General features: G+C 41.1%; 1 protein-coding gene across 7 annotated transcripts in view; it reads right to left on the bottom strand.

The window, feature by feature from the left end:
- The window catches only part of jmjd1cb (jumonji domain containing 1Cb), a 138,409-nt gene that overhangs the window by 21,159 nt on the left and 97,748 nt on the right, over window positions 1-19,502 (bottom strand). For 6 of the 7 annotated variants that reach the window (XM_032502826.1, XM_032502828.1, XM_032502829.1 and 3 more), the window contains 10 exons: window positions 16,535-16,640; window positions 16,045-16,169; window positions 13,403-13,546; window positions 11,778-11,819; window positions 8,455-8,725; window positions 7,119-7,664; window positions 5,438-5,783; window positions 2,142-3,144; window positions 954-1,151; window positions 407-579 (listed from right to left, as the gene is read on the bottom strand). In XM_032502826.1, coding sequence (XP_032358717.1) covers window positions 407-579; window positions 954-1,151; window positions 2,142-3,144; window positions 5,438-5,783; window positions 7,119-7,664; window positions 8,455-8,725; window positions 11,778-11,819; window positions 13,403-13,546; window positions 16,045-16,169; window positions 16,535-16,640 — 2,954 coding nt within the window. The remainder of the gene's footprint in view (window positions 1-406; window positions 580-953; window positions 1,152-2,141; window positions 3,145-5,437; window positions 5,784-7,118; window positions 7,665-8,454; window positions 8,726-11,777; window positions 11,820-13,402; window positions 13,547-16,044; window positions 16,170-16,534; window positions 16,641-19,502) is intronic. The other variant, XM_032502831.1, reaches the window with a different exon arrangement.

Raw genomic sequence — 19,502 nt, 5'->3', positions numbered from 1 at the left:
CCTTTATCTTACCAGGGAATTTACAGATGTTCCACATTCTCCCTGTCTGGAGCTGGTTTCATTCCTTTTCAATGCAAACCAGAATAACTTAACAAAAGAAACCTTCAATGTTTTCACAAATAAAAAATCTAAATGTTCTGAGCAGATCATTCATATCAGGAAGCACAGGCGTAAACGTCATCCGGCAAAAGTTTAACAATTAATTTGAATATCCTGAAAGGATTAATCCATTAGTCCGGTTGATTGATGGTACATTCTTAATAACTGTGTGCACATCTCACCTTCTAGCAGGTGCAGGACAAATGAGAAATACTAGTGAAAAAAATGTAATGCCCACAATACATCCTTAGTTGAAGCCAATCCAACGTCTTGGAGAACTTTATATTTCACTGGTCTTTCTACTCACTCTTTATGTGCGTTCATGTTAGACTTTGACAGCGGAGGGCTTGCGTGGGTGTTGATCTTGACCGGGGGACGGTGGGCGTCGGCGCTGGCAGGCCGAACGGGAACGTGGCTCAGCAAACCCAGACCGTCGCCAGCACTACCGGCACCCTGGTGCAGCCACGGACTGGCTGTGTTCTGCACACATAACACACACATCATCAATAAACCAAATGTTAAATCTACAGAAAATGTGGTCATACGTGTTATAGTATAGGAAAATAAGCTTAAATCATTGAAAGAGCATCATATTAATTTAGTTTAAAGGTGAACTATTTGTTTAAAAGCCCAGCTACATCTGATTTGGTTTCAAGAGGCTTTTCATCATTCCTTCCCTACTTCTTCTCCCTGCCTGCCAAAATCTAATTTCTTCATCACATCCTTCCCTAAATCCATCCTCATCTGTTCTCCTTGTTCCAAGACAAACACAACTATCAAATAAAGAGACACAGTCACTTGTGCATGCACAATTGCTCCAAAACACAAGTACTAACCGAGATCCATAGACCTACCCTCCTGAGAGAGGCCTCGGAATTCACGGTGACAGGATTTTCCGGGTGGACCCACTTAGCTGTGGGGGGCAGGTTGAGCCCTGGGGGGTAGGAGGTTGGTGTTCCATTGGGGTACTGCCAGAGGATGGGGTAAAGGCCCAGGCCTGCTGCCCCGCTGTGAGCCTGGGCTAGTAGAGGGGGTGGAGGAGGGCCCTGACCCTAAAAAATAAGACGTTTTATGTTTGTTTATTATCTTTATGAAAGAATGGTGTAACAATGTTCAATTCTGTCATATCCTCATCGGATAAAGTGGGAGAAGAAGAAACATTTCTCTCCCCCGTCCACAATCTACCCTCCCCCTACCTCAACCCCCAGATCCAGATTTTACATTACAGGTAAAAGGGTGTGTATATATGAATGAATGGTTTATTTTCTTGTCTGATTGCTTACATGGCCCCATCCATTATAGGATTATTTAGACCCATTTTAAATAAACATTTCCTAGTGCTGACACCAAACTAAATAAGTACATATAGGGTACAAATATACACGTATAATGTACAATTCAAAACAAAGACCCTTTCAGAGTAGAATAAATTATGGTATAAATCGACAATAAACAGATTAGGCAAATCCTGTAGGTATTCCAAATAAGTAGTAAGGGCGGAGAGAGAGAGAGAGAGAGAGAGAGAGAGAGACAGACAGACAGAGTGCTTACATATGTACGCCTGGACATTCATAAACTGGACAAAATGATACTCTGCTAGATAGCGGGGCGGGGGGGGGGGGGGATCAATACAACATATTATAGCGATATTTTCAGTGGCAATACTGTATCGATACACAGGCGCCAAGTATGGATCTTTTATTATATATGTGTTGGTCAGTTTGTCTGCTTGACAATCCTCAATTCTGCAGCAATAAAATTGAAGTGATATGAACAAACAGAGAAATTTATCTTTTTAGATAAAACAGATGTTGACAAAGTTTCCTTTTGGGGACATCATTTGAAATTGGCAAAAATTTGAAGTTGGAGAAAAGGTTATAAATTGCAATATATCGCAGAATATTGCAATCGCAATAATATTGTATCGTGGCATAAGTATCATGATGATATCGGGAGGCGTCTGGTGATTCCCATCCCTAGCTGCTAGATCTACTCTTTGAGCCCGCCACTGTGCATAGGTTGTATAATATTTATAGTCAGACCTGTAGGAACTGCTGTTGGTGTGCGGCGGCTGCGTGAGGCAGGGCGAGGTGGCCCAACCCGCTGGGGGAGTCAAGCCTAGGGTGGCCCCCGAGGAGAGATGCTGCAGGGGGAGGCATGGCCGAGAGCACTCCGGGGGGTAAAAGATGCGGGTGTGGCAGGGCAGAGGTGTGAGGGGGGGCGAGGAGGTGGGATGTGGCGTGGGAGTGGGATGCGGACGTGAGACAGGGGGAGTGAGGGGAGGGGGAATGAAGGGTGTGCAGGTGGGGGTGGAGATAGGCTGCCACGTGGTTGGAGGAGACGGTGGCCGAGACAGAGTTCTCTGCGTCTGAGCGGACCAGCGCCGGGTCCCTGTAAATGGTGAAGGTCTCGTTCTTATCGATGATCAGAGGACTCTTGGTGCTACTGCTAACGCTTGGGCCGACTCCCCCCGACTCCGACCGTGCCGGCATCGGCTTGAAACCAGACCGCGGAGGCTCAGCTGGTTCTACTTTAGCCGACAAACGGCCTATCGGAGGTGGGGAGGTATCAGGGTACCTTTGTATTTTATGTTTAGAGACCTCGGGGGAGGTGTTGGGTTTAGGTTTAGAGATGTCCAGCAGGCCCGGGTGGGGCTTAGCCTTGAGAAGGTCAGCTGGATTTGTGTTGGGGTAGGGATGGCTCTGAGAGTTGTTGGGGTGCTGGGGTTTCTGTTTGAGGGAGTCAAGCTGAGCTGGGTTGGGGCTCATTCTAGATTTGGTTAAGTCAGGGGGGGGGACTGTGTTCATCTTGTGGGGAGTCGGTTGTTGTGGTTGCTGTGGGTGTTTTCTCGTCTCCTCAGACAGAGACGGGCTCTTAATGCTGGGGTGGATAGCTGTGTAGTGCTGCTGCTGATGTTGTTGTGTGTGCTGATGATGATGATGCTGCGGCTGCTGCGGCTGTTGATGATGATGATGAAGAGGAAGAGGAAGGACAGTTTTCTCCTTCTCCACCAGCACCACATTTTGAACCATCGATGCGACAGGCCTGAAAAAAAGCACAGAATTCTTTTTAATTTCACATTATGTACATCCAAAATAATCTACATTTTCTATTTTGACTTTAGAAAGATGGTGTCATTTAACTTGCCTCTTTTGATGCGGGAAAATTAATTGTATTTGTTTCACTATCACTATCAAAGTTGTCCCTAATTAGCTGTAGGGATTGGCCGATATGAATTTTTTAGTGCTGATGCCGTTTTCTTTTCACCAGCCTTAGCCAATGACCTATACAAGCTGCCCATTTTCTTGAGCCAATATTTGGAGCCGATACTGCTTTTGCTCCCTCAATTTACATCATAAAAATGCAAACACTGGCACACTGGATTTGTTTTCGAAATCTGCTCTTCCATTTAAAAAAAAAAAATAATAAAACAAAAACACAGATCAGTGTCACTTCAGCAATCATCTTTTATGATTTATATCACCCAAATGATGTGTGCAAGTGTGCATCATATGGATGGGTGCACTGCATACGGTTAACTGTGTAAGAGTAAAGGCTTTCATCAACATCTACAACACAGCCTTGATGCCTGCCTGTGGATGCCGGTCTGTAAATAATGCCCGGAATAAACTATCAGCAAATGTAGCAGCCACGTATCGGCCCGATATATTGGCTGGCCGATAAAATCGGGCTATCACTAATTAGCTGTGACCACATTAATGCTTGTTTTTATCCTTCTTGTGCTAATTACAACCATGCTACGCGCAGAAGCAACAGACCACATGTGTGTAGAACGTAAAGTTTGATTTAAAGTAAAGTATAAATTTAAAGTATAAATCATCTATGTATTTTTGAATATAATGGGTGAGTCGGGAACACCAACCTGATTATTTTGGGGGCGTTGCGACTGTTAAAGGTTGAGAAGCACTGCTCTAGAAGTCTAAATTAGTCAGTTTTGAGCACAGACCGTTTGACTATTTGAAAAAAATTCAGTCAAATTCACGCTACAGAAAGAAAAGAAGAACTGCTCTTACTACAGTGTCCTCTTCCTGCACACACACCCACACCCACAAAAATGAGGAAGTGGTGTATTGCATCACTACAACAGATGAATTGAGCAACCGTAGTTCAAAAATAGTGTTGGGGCTTGATGAGAAATCTGAATACTGACCTGCTGCATGTATATACATACAGATTTAGCAGAAGTAACCAGGCTGTTACAGTGCCCGCAAACCTCTGTACTTCTGAATCTGATTTGTTCGGCGTTACATATTGAGTTACATACATACTCCTGCCACCCAGTCACCATATCAGGACTTTTAAAAAGCGATATGAGGCATATTGAAGCTCCGGGAGGGGAAATATGACTCAAAGTGGGAAAAGTGAGTTAAATCTAAAAGAACAACACCAGAAATAAGTGGGGGATGGAATCAGATCATGATGTTGCATTACAAATAAGGGAGAAAACTCACATGGTACTTTGTTAATTGTACAAAATATGTCTTTTTATTGTCCTTTTTTTCTTTTTAAATGAGTCTTCAACTCAACCGTAATTTTGTCTCTATGTGGGTATTGTATGATTAGAAAATTTTCAATGAAATTTGTGTCCCCATTACACAAGGCTTCTGTGATCCACCACGCCGGCTGGCTACGCAGCTCTGTGCCGCCGAGCGGCAGCTGCTAGTTGTTGAAGCCGTACAGAGTCGTATCGGCGGCAGTCAATAATGCGTTGGGTGACTTTGAGCAGGGTACAGAACAGAGATTCTGCAGAGATTACTGTTAAATTGAATCCACAAAATATGAGCAATTGGCTGTGATGAAAATTAAGATTAGGCACCAAAACAACTAGTTGATTTGGAAAAGAGCGTGGTTTAGATTAAAACACTCCCAAGGAGCACGCATTTGTTGGCTGAAACTCTTTAGTTCTTAACTCCACTACCTTGCCTGAAAGTCCTGTGTTTTAACGCTCCCCCATCCACCCCAACATCCTCCTTACGTGCCCAGTCGTGATCTTATAAAGCGGTCATTAATGTGCTGCATACAGCAAAAGAACAACATGATGGACTCTTCAGAAAAAGTTACTATCTATGCTTGATCACACCATTTCGACACACTGCCATGCTGAGAAATACAGACAGAGTTGTGTAGCGGTTATAGTCTTCATTAGCTTTGTAGAAACTCCTTTTGCAACGGCTTGAATGTAACGGACGGTCATTAATATCGAAAAGTTATGCACTAAAGCTTTTAGTGACACCAAAAAAAATGCCATGAGTTGAAACATTCAAAAGCTGACTTTAAGAAATACACTTAAACACAATGTTAAGCCTTCTGTTCTCACCTGATAACCTCAGAGGGAGCGAACTCTATCTTGTTGCCTAAGCTCCTGGCTGCTGTCAAGCCACCTCCCATAATGCCCTGCTGCTGCTGCATGGGAGGCTCAATATCCGTCCTGCGGCCTCCTTCTGATGGTGAGGGAGACGGAGGGACGGGAGGCGAGGAGACGGGGGAGGGGTTGAGGGGGAGGTAAGGGGAGAGGGCCGTGGATTCGGCCTTCTGGGACGCGAGCAGGGCTGACACTGCCTCTGAACTCTCCTGGTGCACCGTGGCCTGGGCATCATCTGTGATGTCGATTACACTGCTGCCTCCCAGGTGGGACAACAATGGCGTCTGGGATCGAGATGACGCTAAAAAAAAAACATTATACTATTAGTAAAGTCACTTTTTTATGCTAAATTAGAAACTTGATTGGCAAATAGGAATGCAAGATAAAAAACACTTACTACCTATGAATTTTAACAAAAAGACAAAAATAAAAAAGACAAGTTGTTGTGTATGCAACACAATGTTACACTACACTACAGTACACTAGTAAGATGAGAGTGCACTACAGGAGCAAACTTTAAAGGTCCCATGACATGAAAATTTCACTTTATGAGGTATTTTAACATTAATATGTGTTCCCGCAGCCTGCCTATGGCCCCCCAGTGGCTAGAAATGGTGATAGGTGTAAACCGAGCCCTGGGTATCCTGCTCTGCCTTTGTGAAAATAAAAAGCTCAGATGGGCCAATCTGGAATCTTACCCCTTATGACCTCATAAGTAACTTCCCTTTTCTCTGCTTTGCCCACCCAGAGAATTTGGCCCACCAATGAGAGAGACATCATGCCTTTCAAAAGAGCAAAGTGGCAGTTGGTCAAGGCCACACTCCCAGCCTCCACCTTGTCCCCCCTCCTCTCATCCTCAAAAGCTACAGACTCAGAAATGACACATATTAAGGAAAGCTCATTGTGGAACTGGCTGTAGTGGCTGTAATCCTGCACCAAGGTTGAATTTCAGGAAAGAGACTTCAGATACAGTATAAGGGGACCACTAAGGTCTATATAAAAGAGAATTCAGATACAGTATTAGGGGACCACTAAGGTCTATATAAAAGAGAATTCAGATACAGTATTAGGGGACCACTAAGGTCTATATAAAAGAGACTTCAGATACAGTATTAGGAACTACTAAGTCCCATATAAAAGAGACTTCAGATACAGTATTAGGACCACTAAGGTCTATATAAAGAGAATTCAGATACAGTATTAGGGACCACTAAGGTCTATATAAAAGAGACTTCAGATACAGTATTAGGGGACCACAAAGGTCTATATAAAAGAGACTTCAGATACAGTATTAGGGGACCACTAAGGTCTATATAAAAGAGACTTCAGATACAGTATTAGGGACCACTAAGGTCTATATAAAAGAGACTTCAGATACAGTATTAGGGGACCACTAAGGCCTATATAAAAGCATCCAAAGAGCACCATGTCATGGGACCTTTAAAAAGCCACGTCGGGCAACTAAAGGACAACCCACTTGCTAGTTCCGGCATCATCGTATCATAATCATTGACCATATCCTTGGTCTTTATGGCGTTGTAATTGGAGAAAGGCATTATCACATCAATGAACAAACTCATCTGCCATTGGCCCACGGATTAGAACATTAAGCATACTGATCATCAGCTGGCAGTACCTTTCACAGTGTTCTTGCTGTTCTCCATACTGCCACCCTGGACGGTGTCGGACATCACAGGCGTCTGTTGCCGCGGTGATTGGGTGATCTGTGTTACCGCGACCAACTCCTCCTCCTCCTTCGTTGTCATTTTGCCCGTTTCCTTAACCACGCCCTTCTTGCTGTCCTCCGCTACCTGAAGCTCCACCCACGGGGACAGGCGACCAATAAGAGATGAAGAATTATTCATTTTGGTGGCCTGCATCAGCGGCTTCTCCTCCTCCTCCTTTTTGGAAACACCGCTTTGTTTCGCATCAGTGCTGCGAGTCTTTAGCTCATTCTCGGAGTTGGGCTCTGAGGAGGACGAGGAGGACGAGGAGGAGGAGGAGGATGACGATGAGGAGGAAGAGGAGCATGAGGTCCTCTTGTTGTGTGGGTTTTCTGAGTCGCTGCTCTCTGACAGGTCAGAGGTCATGTCTGTTTTCAACCTCTTTAGACCTGCCTTCTTCTCCTCTTCCTCGCCCTTCCTGCGTTTGTTCAGCGCCTGCTTGGCCTTGGACTTGGAGTCTGAACACATGAATATAAAAAACAAAGAAGTCAGTTTTTGAAAACTCAAACAGGTTTGAATACACTCTGCCACCTGCTTTCCATCTTCTCTACCTCATTCCTCACTTGAATCCTTTTGATTATAGTGTCTGTTGAGGTGTTTATTACTAGCTAGCAGTACAAAAAATACCCTCCAAAGTATAATTTTGGCCAAACACTTACAAGTGTTACATTTGTGTTTGAAAGAAAACCAAAAGCACTACAATGTCAGTCCAAAATCCAAAGATTTTCAGTTTAAAATTATATAAGAGATAAACTACTTTGTCTGTTCCCACAGAAAATGTTCTTCCATCGTCAATCAACAATCGACAGATAACATTAGAAAACATCTGTATGTTCACCCGACAAACATCTGATATTATACTTCGTCTCTCTCACACACACACACACACACACACAATTACTCTCAATAATCATTTTCAAATTTCGCAAGAACGTTCACTGTTACCCAGTGCTGGTGGCAGTGAACAACAGCAACAGCTGACTGGAGACATATGACCCATTCATTACACAGACATATTTGAAATAATTACTAAAAAAACAAAACACAGTTGGATGCTTTCTTTCCTATTAGGCTTCTCATGAAGTATGATGTTGTACTGGGCTTTGTTTTTGTTTTTTGAGGAACCACAATGATGCAAACCTTGTAAATGTGTTAAAGAAAAAGACGACTTGCAGTATTACTAAAATAGCAGTGCTGCCTTACACGTGTATTTACAGTGTTATATATTTTGATGATGACTGTCCTCACCTCTCCCTGGGGTCTCTTCTCTCCTGTCCTTGTCCTCCTCTGGAACGCTGCTGTCGGATCCTTTCCTCCTGGAGGAGCGAGAGTTGCGCTGCTCTCTCTGCTCCCTCCCACTGCTGCTGGGCGAGTGGTGCGATTGGCTGGCTGGTTGCTGGCTTTGCTGTGATTGGCTCTGCTGTTGAGAGGCCAGCGTCCCCTGGGAACCTTTCGGGTTGGGGCCTGCTGAGGTCATAATGGGGCGGGGGCTGTTGGCCTGGGCTCGTGTGTAATGACTCTGTAAGATTTTTGAAAAGTCACATGTTAGCTCATGTAAAGAGACATACAGACGTGGGAATCACAAACATTAATATGAATGTATACGCTCAGTTACCACTTTAATTAATACAAGTCTACAATTTAATGGCATCCAATATGATAACACTGCAATATATCCTGCTGGAAATTACATTTGTAGTGGGGGTTTTTTAAGATTCATTTTTTTCCTTGTTTTGATAGGACATATTAAGACAGGAAAGTGGGAGAGATAGGGGGATGACAAGCAGCAAAGGGCCACAGGTTGGAAGTAAGGACAGAGCCTTGGTACATGGGGCGGACACTCTACCTGGTGAGCCACCAGGGCGCCCCCAGTTATAGTAGTTTTTAAATTGTATTTAAACTATATGCAGTTTTCAGTCTATTGGGTCCACCAAGTTAAAAACAAATGCAATTTAATTGCTCTGAAGTAAACCCTACGGAGGTTATAATGTTCTGGTTTAGAGAAGTGGTTATTCTGGAGCATGTAGTTTTGGCTGCTGCTGATGTTGTTGTGGTCCTGCAGTGATGTCACAGTATTGCTCAATGGTCTTTTCAGGTCTCCTTCCAGGCAACGCTGCGACTGTTGACTTAACAATAACCATAACCCTAACCACTGCCTAATCCTAGTGCCTTCTGAACATCTCAACACTGGATAAAGACAGGTTCAAAATTCATCTTTTATTTTGTTGACATATTAGAGTCAAAGGGTTTTACAGAGGGCATTTTGGATATCTCCTTTTATCACTGCATAAATTAGAATATGGTGTCAAAAGCCTTGAATATTCCATTTTTTCCACGTTTTTAGGTATAAAATGTTTTGTAAATTAGGCTAAGAATGATATCTGAACAAACCACTCTAGAACCTTCAGAATACAGATAGGATAAGAATGTATGTGGAAAGGTTGGTGTAAGTAAGTGCTACTGAGGTGGAGATTTCTGGCTCAGAGTCTGAGAAAAACTAATGGCTGGATTATAAGTATGGATTATAAAACATGAATAGGGTAAGAAAAAATGACCCCAGTTAATCACTTAAACTAAGACATATTTTTTTATTAAAAGTTTTCTGAAATGTTTTTTAAATATGCAAATGAGGCATTGTCTAATGTTAACTTTTGCTGAATTTAGGCGAAATTTGCAGGTGCAAATACACAAAGAATAGTAAAATATGTTTCTTAATATTCTGAAAGAAGACATGCTATGGAAGTAAAAAAGCCCGAAAACTCAAAACTGAAAAATGATGGTTTTGCCTGGGGTGTCTCTCTTTAAACCAGAAGTGAACATTTGAACCTTCATAAAGGGAGAATGTATTACAGGACTAGACTGCATTAGCTTAAAACAGGTGTTCCTAATAATGTGGTTAATAAGTGTATATGAGGTACACAGTGACTTACAGCTAGCTAGATATGAATCAGTCTTGGAGGAACTGTACCCGTCTGAGCTACAGAACAACTGCTCTCTCTGGCCATTCTAGTACGCCTAAGATTAATATTGAAAAACCTATTTTATGATAAAGCAGGGTCAGAGAAAGCAGTCAATAGATTGGGTCTCAATAAACGTTACACTACAAGGCTGGAGCTCCACTGAATTCAGAAATACTATCATATTTACTAAACGACAAATGAAGAAAGTACTGGGTCACTTAAACTGGATATCTATAGTAGAGTCAGAAGGTATTAGAGTGCCTAGAGTGTGTTTTCCATTGTTTCCCTCCAGTCTTGCACACTGGGTTTGAAATGAAAACATGACTCTGAGGTTTAAGTCCTAAGTGACAAACTGCAGACAGCTTTAAGGTTGTTTGAGGGTGAGACAATTTTAGAGATAGTCTCCCAATTTAAGGCTAAAAATAAAAGCATTTTTAGTTTTTTATTTTATTAAAATGGCCAACCAGTGGAAGGATTTTTTTTGTCTGGATCGCCATTTTAGACAAGCAAACACTAATTAATAAATAGGATGACGTTTTTGAACAATGTTTTTGACCCCTACCCCTACGGACTATGATTCATATGTTATCCCTACTCTATTAAGAAATATCACTGATCTAATGTGCAGATTCACAGAGACAACACAACAACAAAACTTGCAAGAGAGCAACAAGACACTTCTGATTGTAAGATGTAGTCTGTTTAGTCGAAAATTGTTCCTATAGCATTTTATACTGCATGAGAACATAATCCCAAAAAGTTCAAGCATTGTTACTTTTTAACTGTGCTGCGGCGTACATGTCGGTGCAATACATTTGTTTGACCACCCAGTCAACTTTTTCAAAGACTATTTTACGTCTAGTGGAAGTTTTTTTTTTGTCTCAGATAATAGAAATGTACACATTGTTGGCAACACAAACTTAAACACAAAGCTATGTTTTATCCATGGAGCTGGACAGGAGATGACTGTAGGGGACTGTGATTGTAATGCTGTGCTGCAGTGTGTGGCCGAGGCAAACCACCACTAGAGGGCAGTGCAGGCAGGATATTTTGGCCTACTCACATATATATATACTACTACTTACATATATATATATACTGTATATATACTACAATTACATGTATACTAAAAACACAGAGTGCTTTACTATTAGCCTGTTATGAACCCTCACAGTTACGCAGATTACCATGTCATTACCAGTCAATTTAAGTCTTTTTTGTATTATCTTTTTATGTCATTTATTCATTCCAGAGATATACCACAGTAGCAACGGAGGAAAATATTGATTCTAGATTCCAGATACACCTGCTTTCTGACATATTTTGGGATTATTTTCTCACTCTGGGAGCATCATTCACTTATTCTCACCTCTGTGGAGATTTCACACCAATAACATGGACTGCACCTCTGTTGAGGAAGTGACACATCAGCCTGATCTGATATTCCCCTAATGAATTTCGGGTTTACAAAAAGTTTTTTTTGTTTTTCCCCAGACCTTTTCGCAAAAACGCCCCTTTTCAAAAAAACACGATCATTCGGTCGCTGTGACTTTTACTCTTCTTTTTGCAGGTATTGTGAAAAGTGTGGGTCGGTCGGGGGGGGGTGGGTACCTGAGTGTTGCCAGTGGTCCCGCCGGGTCTCCCTCCCGCCATCTTTAATGGGTCAACAACAACAAGAAAAAAACGAATAATAACAAAATGAAATGAATATAAAGAAAAAGTGGGACAAGGAGATATTTTGTTAATGACTGCGGGACCAGAAATGACTGGGGGGGTTGTAAACGAAAATTTGACCAAATGATCCTTGCTAGTCCCCCAGCATTTTTGCCCAAACACTAAATCATTGTCGCTAGGGCTGGGTTCCCGAACTTCGATACCTTTAAGGCACCAACCAAATTGCCTCCATAGTATCGAAAAAATGCCTCCTCATTCAATACCCAATTTCAACACCAAAGGAGTAAATTCCATCAGCGGCAGTGAGCCAATAAGCACGCAGCATGCTTCTACAACGATCTAATAATGCTGCTGATTGGCTGTCTAACGTTACAACATTGGCTTGACTGAGCTGGGGGGAAAAATGACCGTAATATCATAATTTCTTGTTAAAATGGAGTTTATAATATTGGCATTGAAGAAAGTATCGTTCAGGAACCGGTTACCCGAAGTCGGAAATCTTTTTTCCTATGGTATAAATCTTGGATGATCCCCAGCCCCTGCTTCACATGAAAAAGCTGATTTGGGAAAACCCTGCAACGCTGTTTGTGGGGTGTCAGTTGTATGTAAGCTAAACAAAAAGCCCATAGGACTTTTTTTACGTTAAGATTTAATTTGGAAAGAAAAAATAAAGACAGCGGGTGGTCAGATGAGAAAAAAGTTCTATTTTAACCAAAGTTATTGCCCAATTTAGGAAACCAAACAATGGGATGTTCCTGGTTTGAAACTTAGCGTAATGCAAGATTTGGAGAGAATTCGGGGAGCTGCGTATTGACCAACGTCTCTGAAACAAACAGATAAACAGATGCCACTAGAGACGCAAAGTGACGGGTTTTGGGGGAAACAAAGACCCAATTTTTATCAAAAGCACAAAAATTACTGCAGATTTTAAAAAAAAAAAAAAATACCCAAAATACAGGATCTATTTGAATTTTAAACAAAGTGAAAAATGTGAAACATGGAGTGGTTTTTTTGTTTTTTTTTAAAGAACTGTTAATGTGTTTATGTTGCCATTGTCCTCTTCTTCCAAAGTTCCTGTAAAGGGACCACCGCCCACACGCTGCAAAGTACTTTGATGCAGAAAGGTATTGACTGGATTTTTAATCATCATATGACTTCATTGACATTTTTCATTCTTGGTGTATATGTAGCCTGGTTATTTGGTTTGGCTCAATTTGGGCGTTTGGGCAGCATTTTATTTCTTAAACTTACTTTGACCCAGAAAGGAATCGTATCATGCAAGCTCCTACTGTTGACTGTACTTGAAGCTGCGGTACACGCAGTTTCATTATGTACTCAATGTGGCCATTCTGTGTGGAACATTTCAGTTTTTTTCATTTTGGCTATGTACTTGGATGTATTTTTTATATTTACAGACAGCTAAATATGTCAGTGTATTTTTGAATATGTTTATCCATTCCAGTACCACTGTCGGCTGTTAGGGAGCTCTTACTAGTTGTGCTGTTTGGTTGTGCATGTGTATGTATGTGTGTGTGTGTGTGTGTGTGTGTGTGTGCACTCACGTGGGCAGTGTTGTTGTTCTGGCTGGATCGTGACCTTCTTCTGGAAGTGATGCCGATGTTTTCTCCTTTTAGCAGGGAGTGAACCACGTCATCCAGAAAGGTCATCTGGATCATAGATGGGTCCACGTTCTGAGGCTCTAGCACCTGAACACAAACCACACTCACTTTACACTGTCCACATGTCAACTGAGTCTTTCAAACCCTTATCACCTCCTGGTTTCAGAGGTACTGTATTTCCCTTTCAATGTGGTCATTTCATCAAAAGCCCCTTTCACATTGCCTGTTCAAGATGGGACCTGTTGCACCTTTAATCCGCAATGCCATCTGTGTGACAAAGACAGAATGGGGGAACGGAGTTGCGCCTTTATGCCGGCAGGGGAGGTAGCGAGAAAGCAGTGAAAGAGCTTAACTGACGTCGGTGTCAAAGGGACAGTTGGCATGGCGGGACTGCATGCAGTACGATGTCGACCCACAGGAGGGGTCAAAAAGTGACAAAGCAGCGCTCCGAGTAGCCAAAGTCATTAATAACCTCGCTCTCTCCCTCTCTGAAACACACAGAGCGCAGATGTCGTCTCCGTTCTTCTCTCTGACAATTAGAGGTAGGCGGAAAAAAATCGATACAGCATAATATCGCAATATTTTCTGTGGCAATACTGTATAATATAATACTGATCTTTTATTATATATGTGTAGGACCGTTTCTCTGCTTGACAATCCCATTTTGCAGCAGTAAAATTGAAGTGATATGACCAAACAGAGAAATGTTTCTTTTTAGATAAAACAGATGTGGACAAAGTTTCCTTTTAGCAACATCATTTGAAATTGGGAAAACTTAGAAGTTGAAAAAAGAAGTTGATGATATTGTATCGGGAGGCGTCTGGTGATACCCACCCCTACTATAATTACTAATAGCAGCTACTATAACGCATAACGCTAGCTGATTGTGTGTCAGAAGCATGTGGTTGATTGACGGTGCGGATCGCTCACACACACTTGATGCCAACGCTGTTGTGTTACACGTCACGCCTCTTTTGCTCCCGATATGCTGGCATGCTATGTGAATTCACACACTAATCTGTGTGTGAAAGAGGCTGATGAAAACTTTGACAACCATCTCTGCGCAACAAAACTTAGACTAAAACGTAATGAAAATGAACCTTTGAAAAAAAGTAAGAAGTGATGTATTGCAATTTTCATCAACTAATCAAAGCTACAATAAACAAAAATGTGAAAGAGGTGAATTGACCCACAAACTAATTACTGTTTTAATGCAAAGTATTATTCAACAACCCACCCAATCTCTGTAGAACCATCACGTCACTGTTTACTAGTAATGTTACTGCTTATTGGAAGGAAAACATTAACACATCCTAGGGCTGGGTGATAGGAAGAAAATCAATATCACAATATTTTTGACCAAATACCTCGATATCGATACCATAACGATATTTTAGGGTTGACTATTGGTGCTTTCACAAAACATTTACACAACAAGTTTTTTGATAAATAATCATCAGTAATGTGGCTATAATGACTAAGTGGGTAAAGGCAAATAATAGAACAGTTACAACAGTCTGGTAAGATCAGAAAATGACATCACTTAACTGTAATGCAGCCTTTAAAACCAGGAAAAGACACCACTTATGTCATATTACGATATCCAAAATCTAAGACAATATCTAGTCTCAAATCACGACATCCATATAGTATCGATATTTTGCCCAGCTCTAACACATCCTCTATAATCCCACCTAAAATAAGACAAGAAGCAGGAACAAAACAGCTGGGAGAAACTAGAAAAACAAGAAATAACCAAAAGGTAAGCCAACAGTCACGGATGTGGATGTAATGTTGATGTTACTTTCAGAAGGTTATTCTTTACGTTCACAGGCTAACAGTAGGAAAGAGTGCAAGATTCATGTCAACTGTAAAGCATCTACATCTATTAAACAAAAGCCCAGACAGTAAGCACAAGTGGTTGAGTGTAAGCTGCTGAATGATCATAGTAGCTGCAATAATGTGGCTCTGTTCAAACAGCCAGAGTTGGGTAATGATAAGTGGATTCTGAAGTGAGTCAGCCTACAGTCTGGTAACCACGGTAGCTATACACAACAAAGATGTCAACACAATGCTTAGAGGATATGATAAAAAAAGAGAAAAAAAATCACTAAAATGGTGTTGTTGACTTAAACTAGACTAATTGTCAACTAAAACTAATAAACAAAAATCAAATAACTAATCTGAGATTAAACCAAACATACCTATTGTATAAAAAAAACTAAAGAAACCTTAAATCCCTAAATCATAAAAATAAGTCAAGTACTCATTAATTTGTATCCATCTTGTCATTCCCCTCTGTGCGTTATACTACTGTACACATAAAGACACTGGTAGCACACTCCGCTTTACTGCTGTGTGTGTGTGTGTTGTGTGTGTGTGTGTGTGTGTGTGTGTGTGTGTGTGTGTGTGTGTGTGTGTGTGTGTGTGTGTGTGTCCTCCATCCCAGTTGAGCCGTATACACTTTAAAACCACTGGCTAAAAGAAAGAAAAAAAGAAACCGTACAAGTCACATTTGTGTGTTTGTGTGTGTGTGTGTGTGTGTGTGTGTGTGTGTGTGTGTGTGTGAGAGAGTGTGTGTGTACCTGGTCATTCATAACGACCATGTTTCGACTGAAGAGGTCGTGGTGTGTAATGATGCCCGTGAACCACTGGGTGGCCGAGTCTTGTCTGTACACACGCACGCGGTAGCCATTCAATGAATAGGGACCTGGAAGCATCAGGAAAGAGGTTCAATCACAGTGTTGTCGTCCCATCGCTGCAAGCACCCAACTTTACTATAGTCTCTTAAAGTGCTGTTATTATGCTTTTTGTATTTTTTCCCCTTTCCTTTATTGTGCTATACATCTTTTTTGTGCAGTAAAAAAGCCCAACGTCACACGTCATAATGCTAGCCTAGCTGCTAGCGTGGCACCCCCTTAGCATAATACGAGCACTTCAAGGTATCAAGATGACTGAGCAGACTGAGTGCGCATCACTAAACAATTCTTTACTTTTTTATACTTTATACATTGTAGCATTGATATCTACAGAGTGTAATACTTGGAAAGATAATCAGCGTGATGACAAGCTTACCTTGCATAAAAATTTCCTGCACCTTCTGGTCTTTGAGCCAGCCCCTCACTTCTTCATGGAGCTGGTGGTTGTCTCTTAACACTGGGTTCTGACTGTCCACTTCATCCTGAAAGAAAGACACACACAAGCGCACACACAGAGGATATCAAAGGATCAGCATCAAACACACTGAAACACAAGCTCGAGATAAGGACACATCTGAAAATGCAGCAGCAACAGTGCTTTGACACTCTTTTTTTCCCTTTCAGGCGGCAAACTACAACGTTGTGCATTGTGGAAATCTGCTTAGTGATTGGTCGCTGATTAATCTCAGCTGGTTAAACCGTTTCTGTCTCCTCTTGTTGTCTATCGACACTTTCAGCACAGCCACAACACACAATGTGGCATTTGTACTGATTGAGAAATGAGAAAATTGTGTTTTCGCTGTGGCTTATCAAAGCTATATGATAATTGTATTTCATTTTAACATGTGTCTATGGTATGTTTCTCAGAGCAGTGCTTTCTTTTGCACTCTCCACACACAGCGACGCAGATTAAAGCGGCCCAGATAACAGAGTGAGGAAACCACAATCACCACACTGGTAGCACACTGTGTGTGCGTGTGTGCGTGTGTGCGTGTGTGTGTGTGTGTGTGTGTGTGTGTACAGGGTTCATTTGGCAAAAGGTTGGTAAAGGTTTTTTTGGGGTAAAATCTTCAAAGTGAAGCTGCAAATGTGAATCGTGGATGAACAAAAAAATTCATATTTCAAAAATAATGTATACATTTGCATAGCGGGACATTTTCCCCCTCCTGGCACAAGTCAGTCTGCATTCCAATGAATGGCTGATGCAGAATGTATCTAATATTCTATAGACAACCACCCAAATCTGCTTATACTGAGTTAAGAGATGTTAGTAGTATGGATAGTACTTGTACAAGACAGTCAGTCTTTCTTGTCAGACTTTGGAATTCGGGGTAATTTTCTTCTTCAAATTTTGGAAATCCCATCATGTGATTGATGTCGTTTCTGGGCAGCCAGGTGCTTCTGTGTCTGCCCTTCTCTACTGCCTGACCGCTAAGCAATGCGTTTTTTCCTTTTTCTTCGTTAGAATTTGGTTAGGTCAAATGTTGTGAGTCACAGCGTAACTACTCTGAGTCTTGGTGTTTTTTTTTTTTTATGTCAGTAGGTGAAAGGTCAGCCAGCCTCTGGACTAGTTGGCTGACTCATCTTTATCTTCAGGTCTGGGCACGCAAAGCCCTTTGCGTTATAAAAGTGCACTATAACGGTAACGGGCAGGCTCCCTCTTGTTCCTATGGCTCCAGAAATGTTTTGAATATTAAAAAGTAATTGATTTCTCACACTCTCCCATTTCTCTCTCTCTATTTTTCAAATTCAATATGCTTTATTGACATGACAGTCAATACATGTGTTGTCAAGTAAGAACAAACTAACAACAAGGAGTGCATCTGATATAATAATAAAAATGATAAAACAGGGTAATTATAATTTAAATAGCAGATTTAAAAAAAACAAATAATGTGATTGTCACTGACAGGTTATGTTAAAACAATAATAAGAACTTTGAAAAAAATGATAATTGACTTATTCTGCCTTATATTTTGAGAGGAGAAGACATATTTAGCTGCTAGCCATGCCGTATATTTATGGTAGAATAGAAAAGAAAGCCTTTTGTAGTCAGTGTAGGCAGTAAAGCCATGTGTTTGTTTTTTAATATTTTTGGAAATATGTGGTTCTTATGGCAATATAAATGTCAATTTATCTATATAGCATGTTTAAAAATAACTCGGCTGACCAAATTGCTTTACAAGGTAAAAACATAATGGAATATTTATCCTCTCTCTTTCTCTCTCTCTCTCTTTCAAGTTGCTTTATTGGCATGACAAAAATACATTTGCATAAAAACAAACATACATATAATCAAGCACAAGGAGTAAATCCATCTGATATAATAATACAGTAAACAGGATACTTATGATATAATTGTAGATGCTAAACAAATCATGTCCCTCAAAGGGTACGTTGAAACAATAATAAAATAAAAATGATAATATATAAAATGTATTTATTTAGCCTCTCTCTTTGTCTCTGTCTCTGTCTCTCTGTCTCTCTCTCTCTCTCTGCTGCAGTGTTCTAGTTTCCCAGCCTTGCTCAGCTCCAAATTAAACCGGCATACACACTAAAAATACCACACTGGAATGCAGTGCTACAGAGGTCGGCATGTACGTCTCGCATATATTCTTACAATTTGTCACTCGGATGCTTATTTTTTACCACTGCGAACTAAAACGCTCAGTCAGTCCAGTTGATTGTACACACAATAGCAATCAATGTAAGATATGCGAAACAGTATGATCTTGTTTTCTATACCACAAAATATTCGACAGAGGGTACTTTTTAAGGGAATCCGGCGCCCTTGCCTTGATAACAAAATACACTCAGTATTACAAAGCAATGTAAAGCAAGGTCATCCTTCTGTCATCTACTGTTTGGTCTGTATCATATCAAATGAACTTAGGAGAACACACTAAACTAGTGTGACGAGATATAACCAGCTTTGCTCATAACATGTCCACCTAATATTTTCCATTTCATTTAATCTTAATCTAAAATAATACTGGCAACACTGAAGCTCAAGGATCTGCTAACAGTGATGTGAGTGGAACTTTTGCACACCCTAATAAAGCTCTCACTTTCAATGCTGTAACCATGTGACAGAAAATAACACACATGTATGTGCCCGTGAGTCTATTTCTACTAACACCACTGCAATCTATTCTGGCTCACTGTTGGCCTGTTTAGACAAGATACACACAGAGACTGTGTTGCCAAGGCAACACGGTCACCTCGACCACCGATTGGTCTGGAGCGAAATGGAATATGAGCACAGAATAAAGTGCATGAAAAAAAAAGGATTCACTAGAAATCCCAAATGCGGCTCAAGCATGTGATCAGGATATGCAGTGTTG

This window comes from Etheostoma spectabile, chromosome 21 (assembly GCF_008692095.1).
Source record: "Etheostoma spectabile isolate EspeVRDwgs_2016 chromosome 21, UIUC_Espe_1.0, whole genome shotgun sequence".
Classification (NCBI taxonomy): domain Eukaryota; kingdom Metazoa; phylum Chordata; class Actinopteri; order Perciformes; family Percidae; genus Etheostoma; species Etheostoma spectabile.
This window is presented reverse-complemented; position numbering and strand designations above follow the sequence as displayed.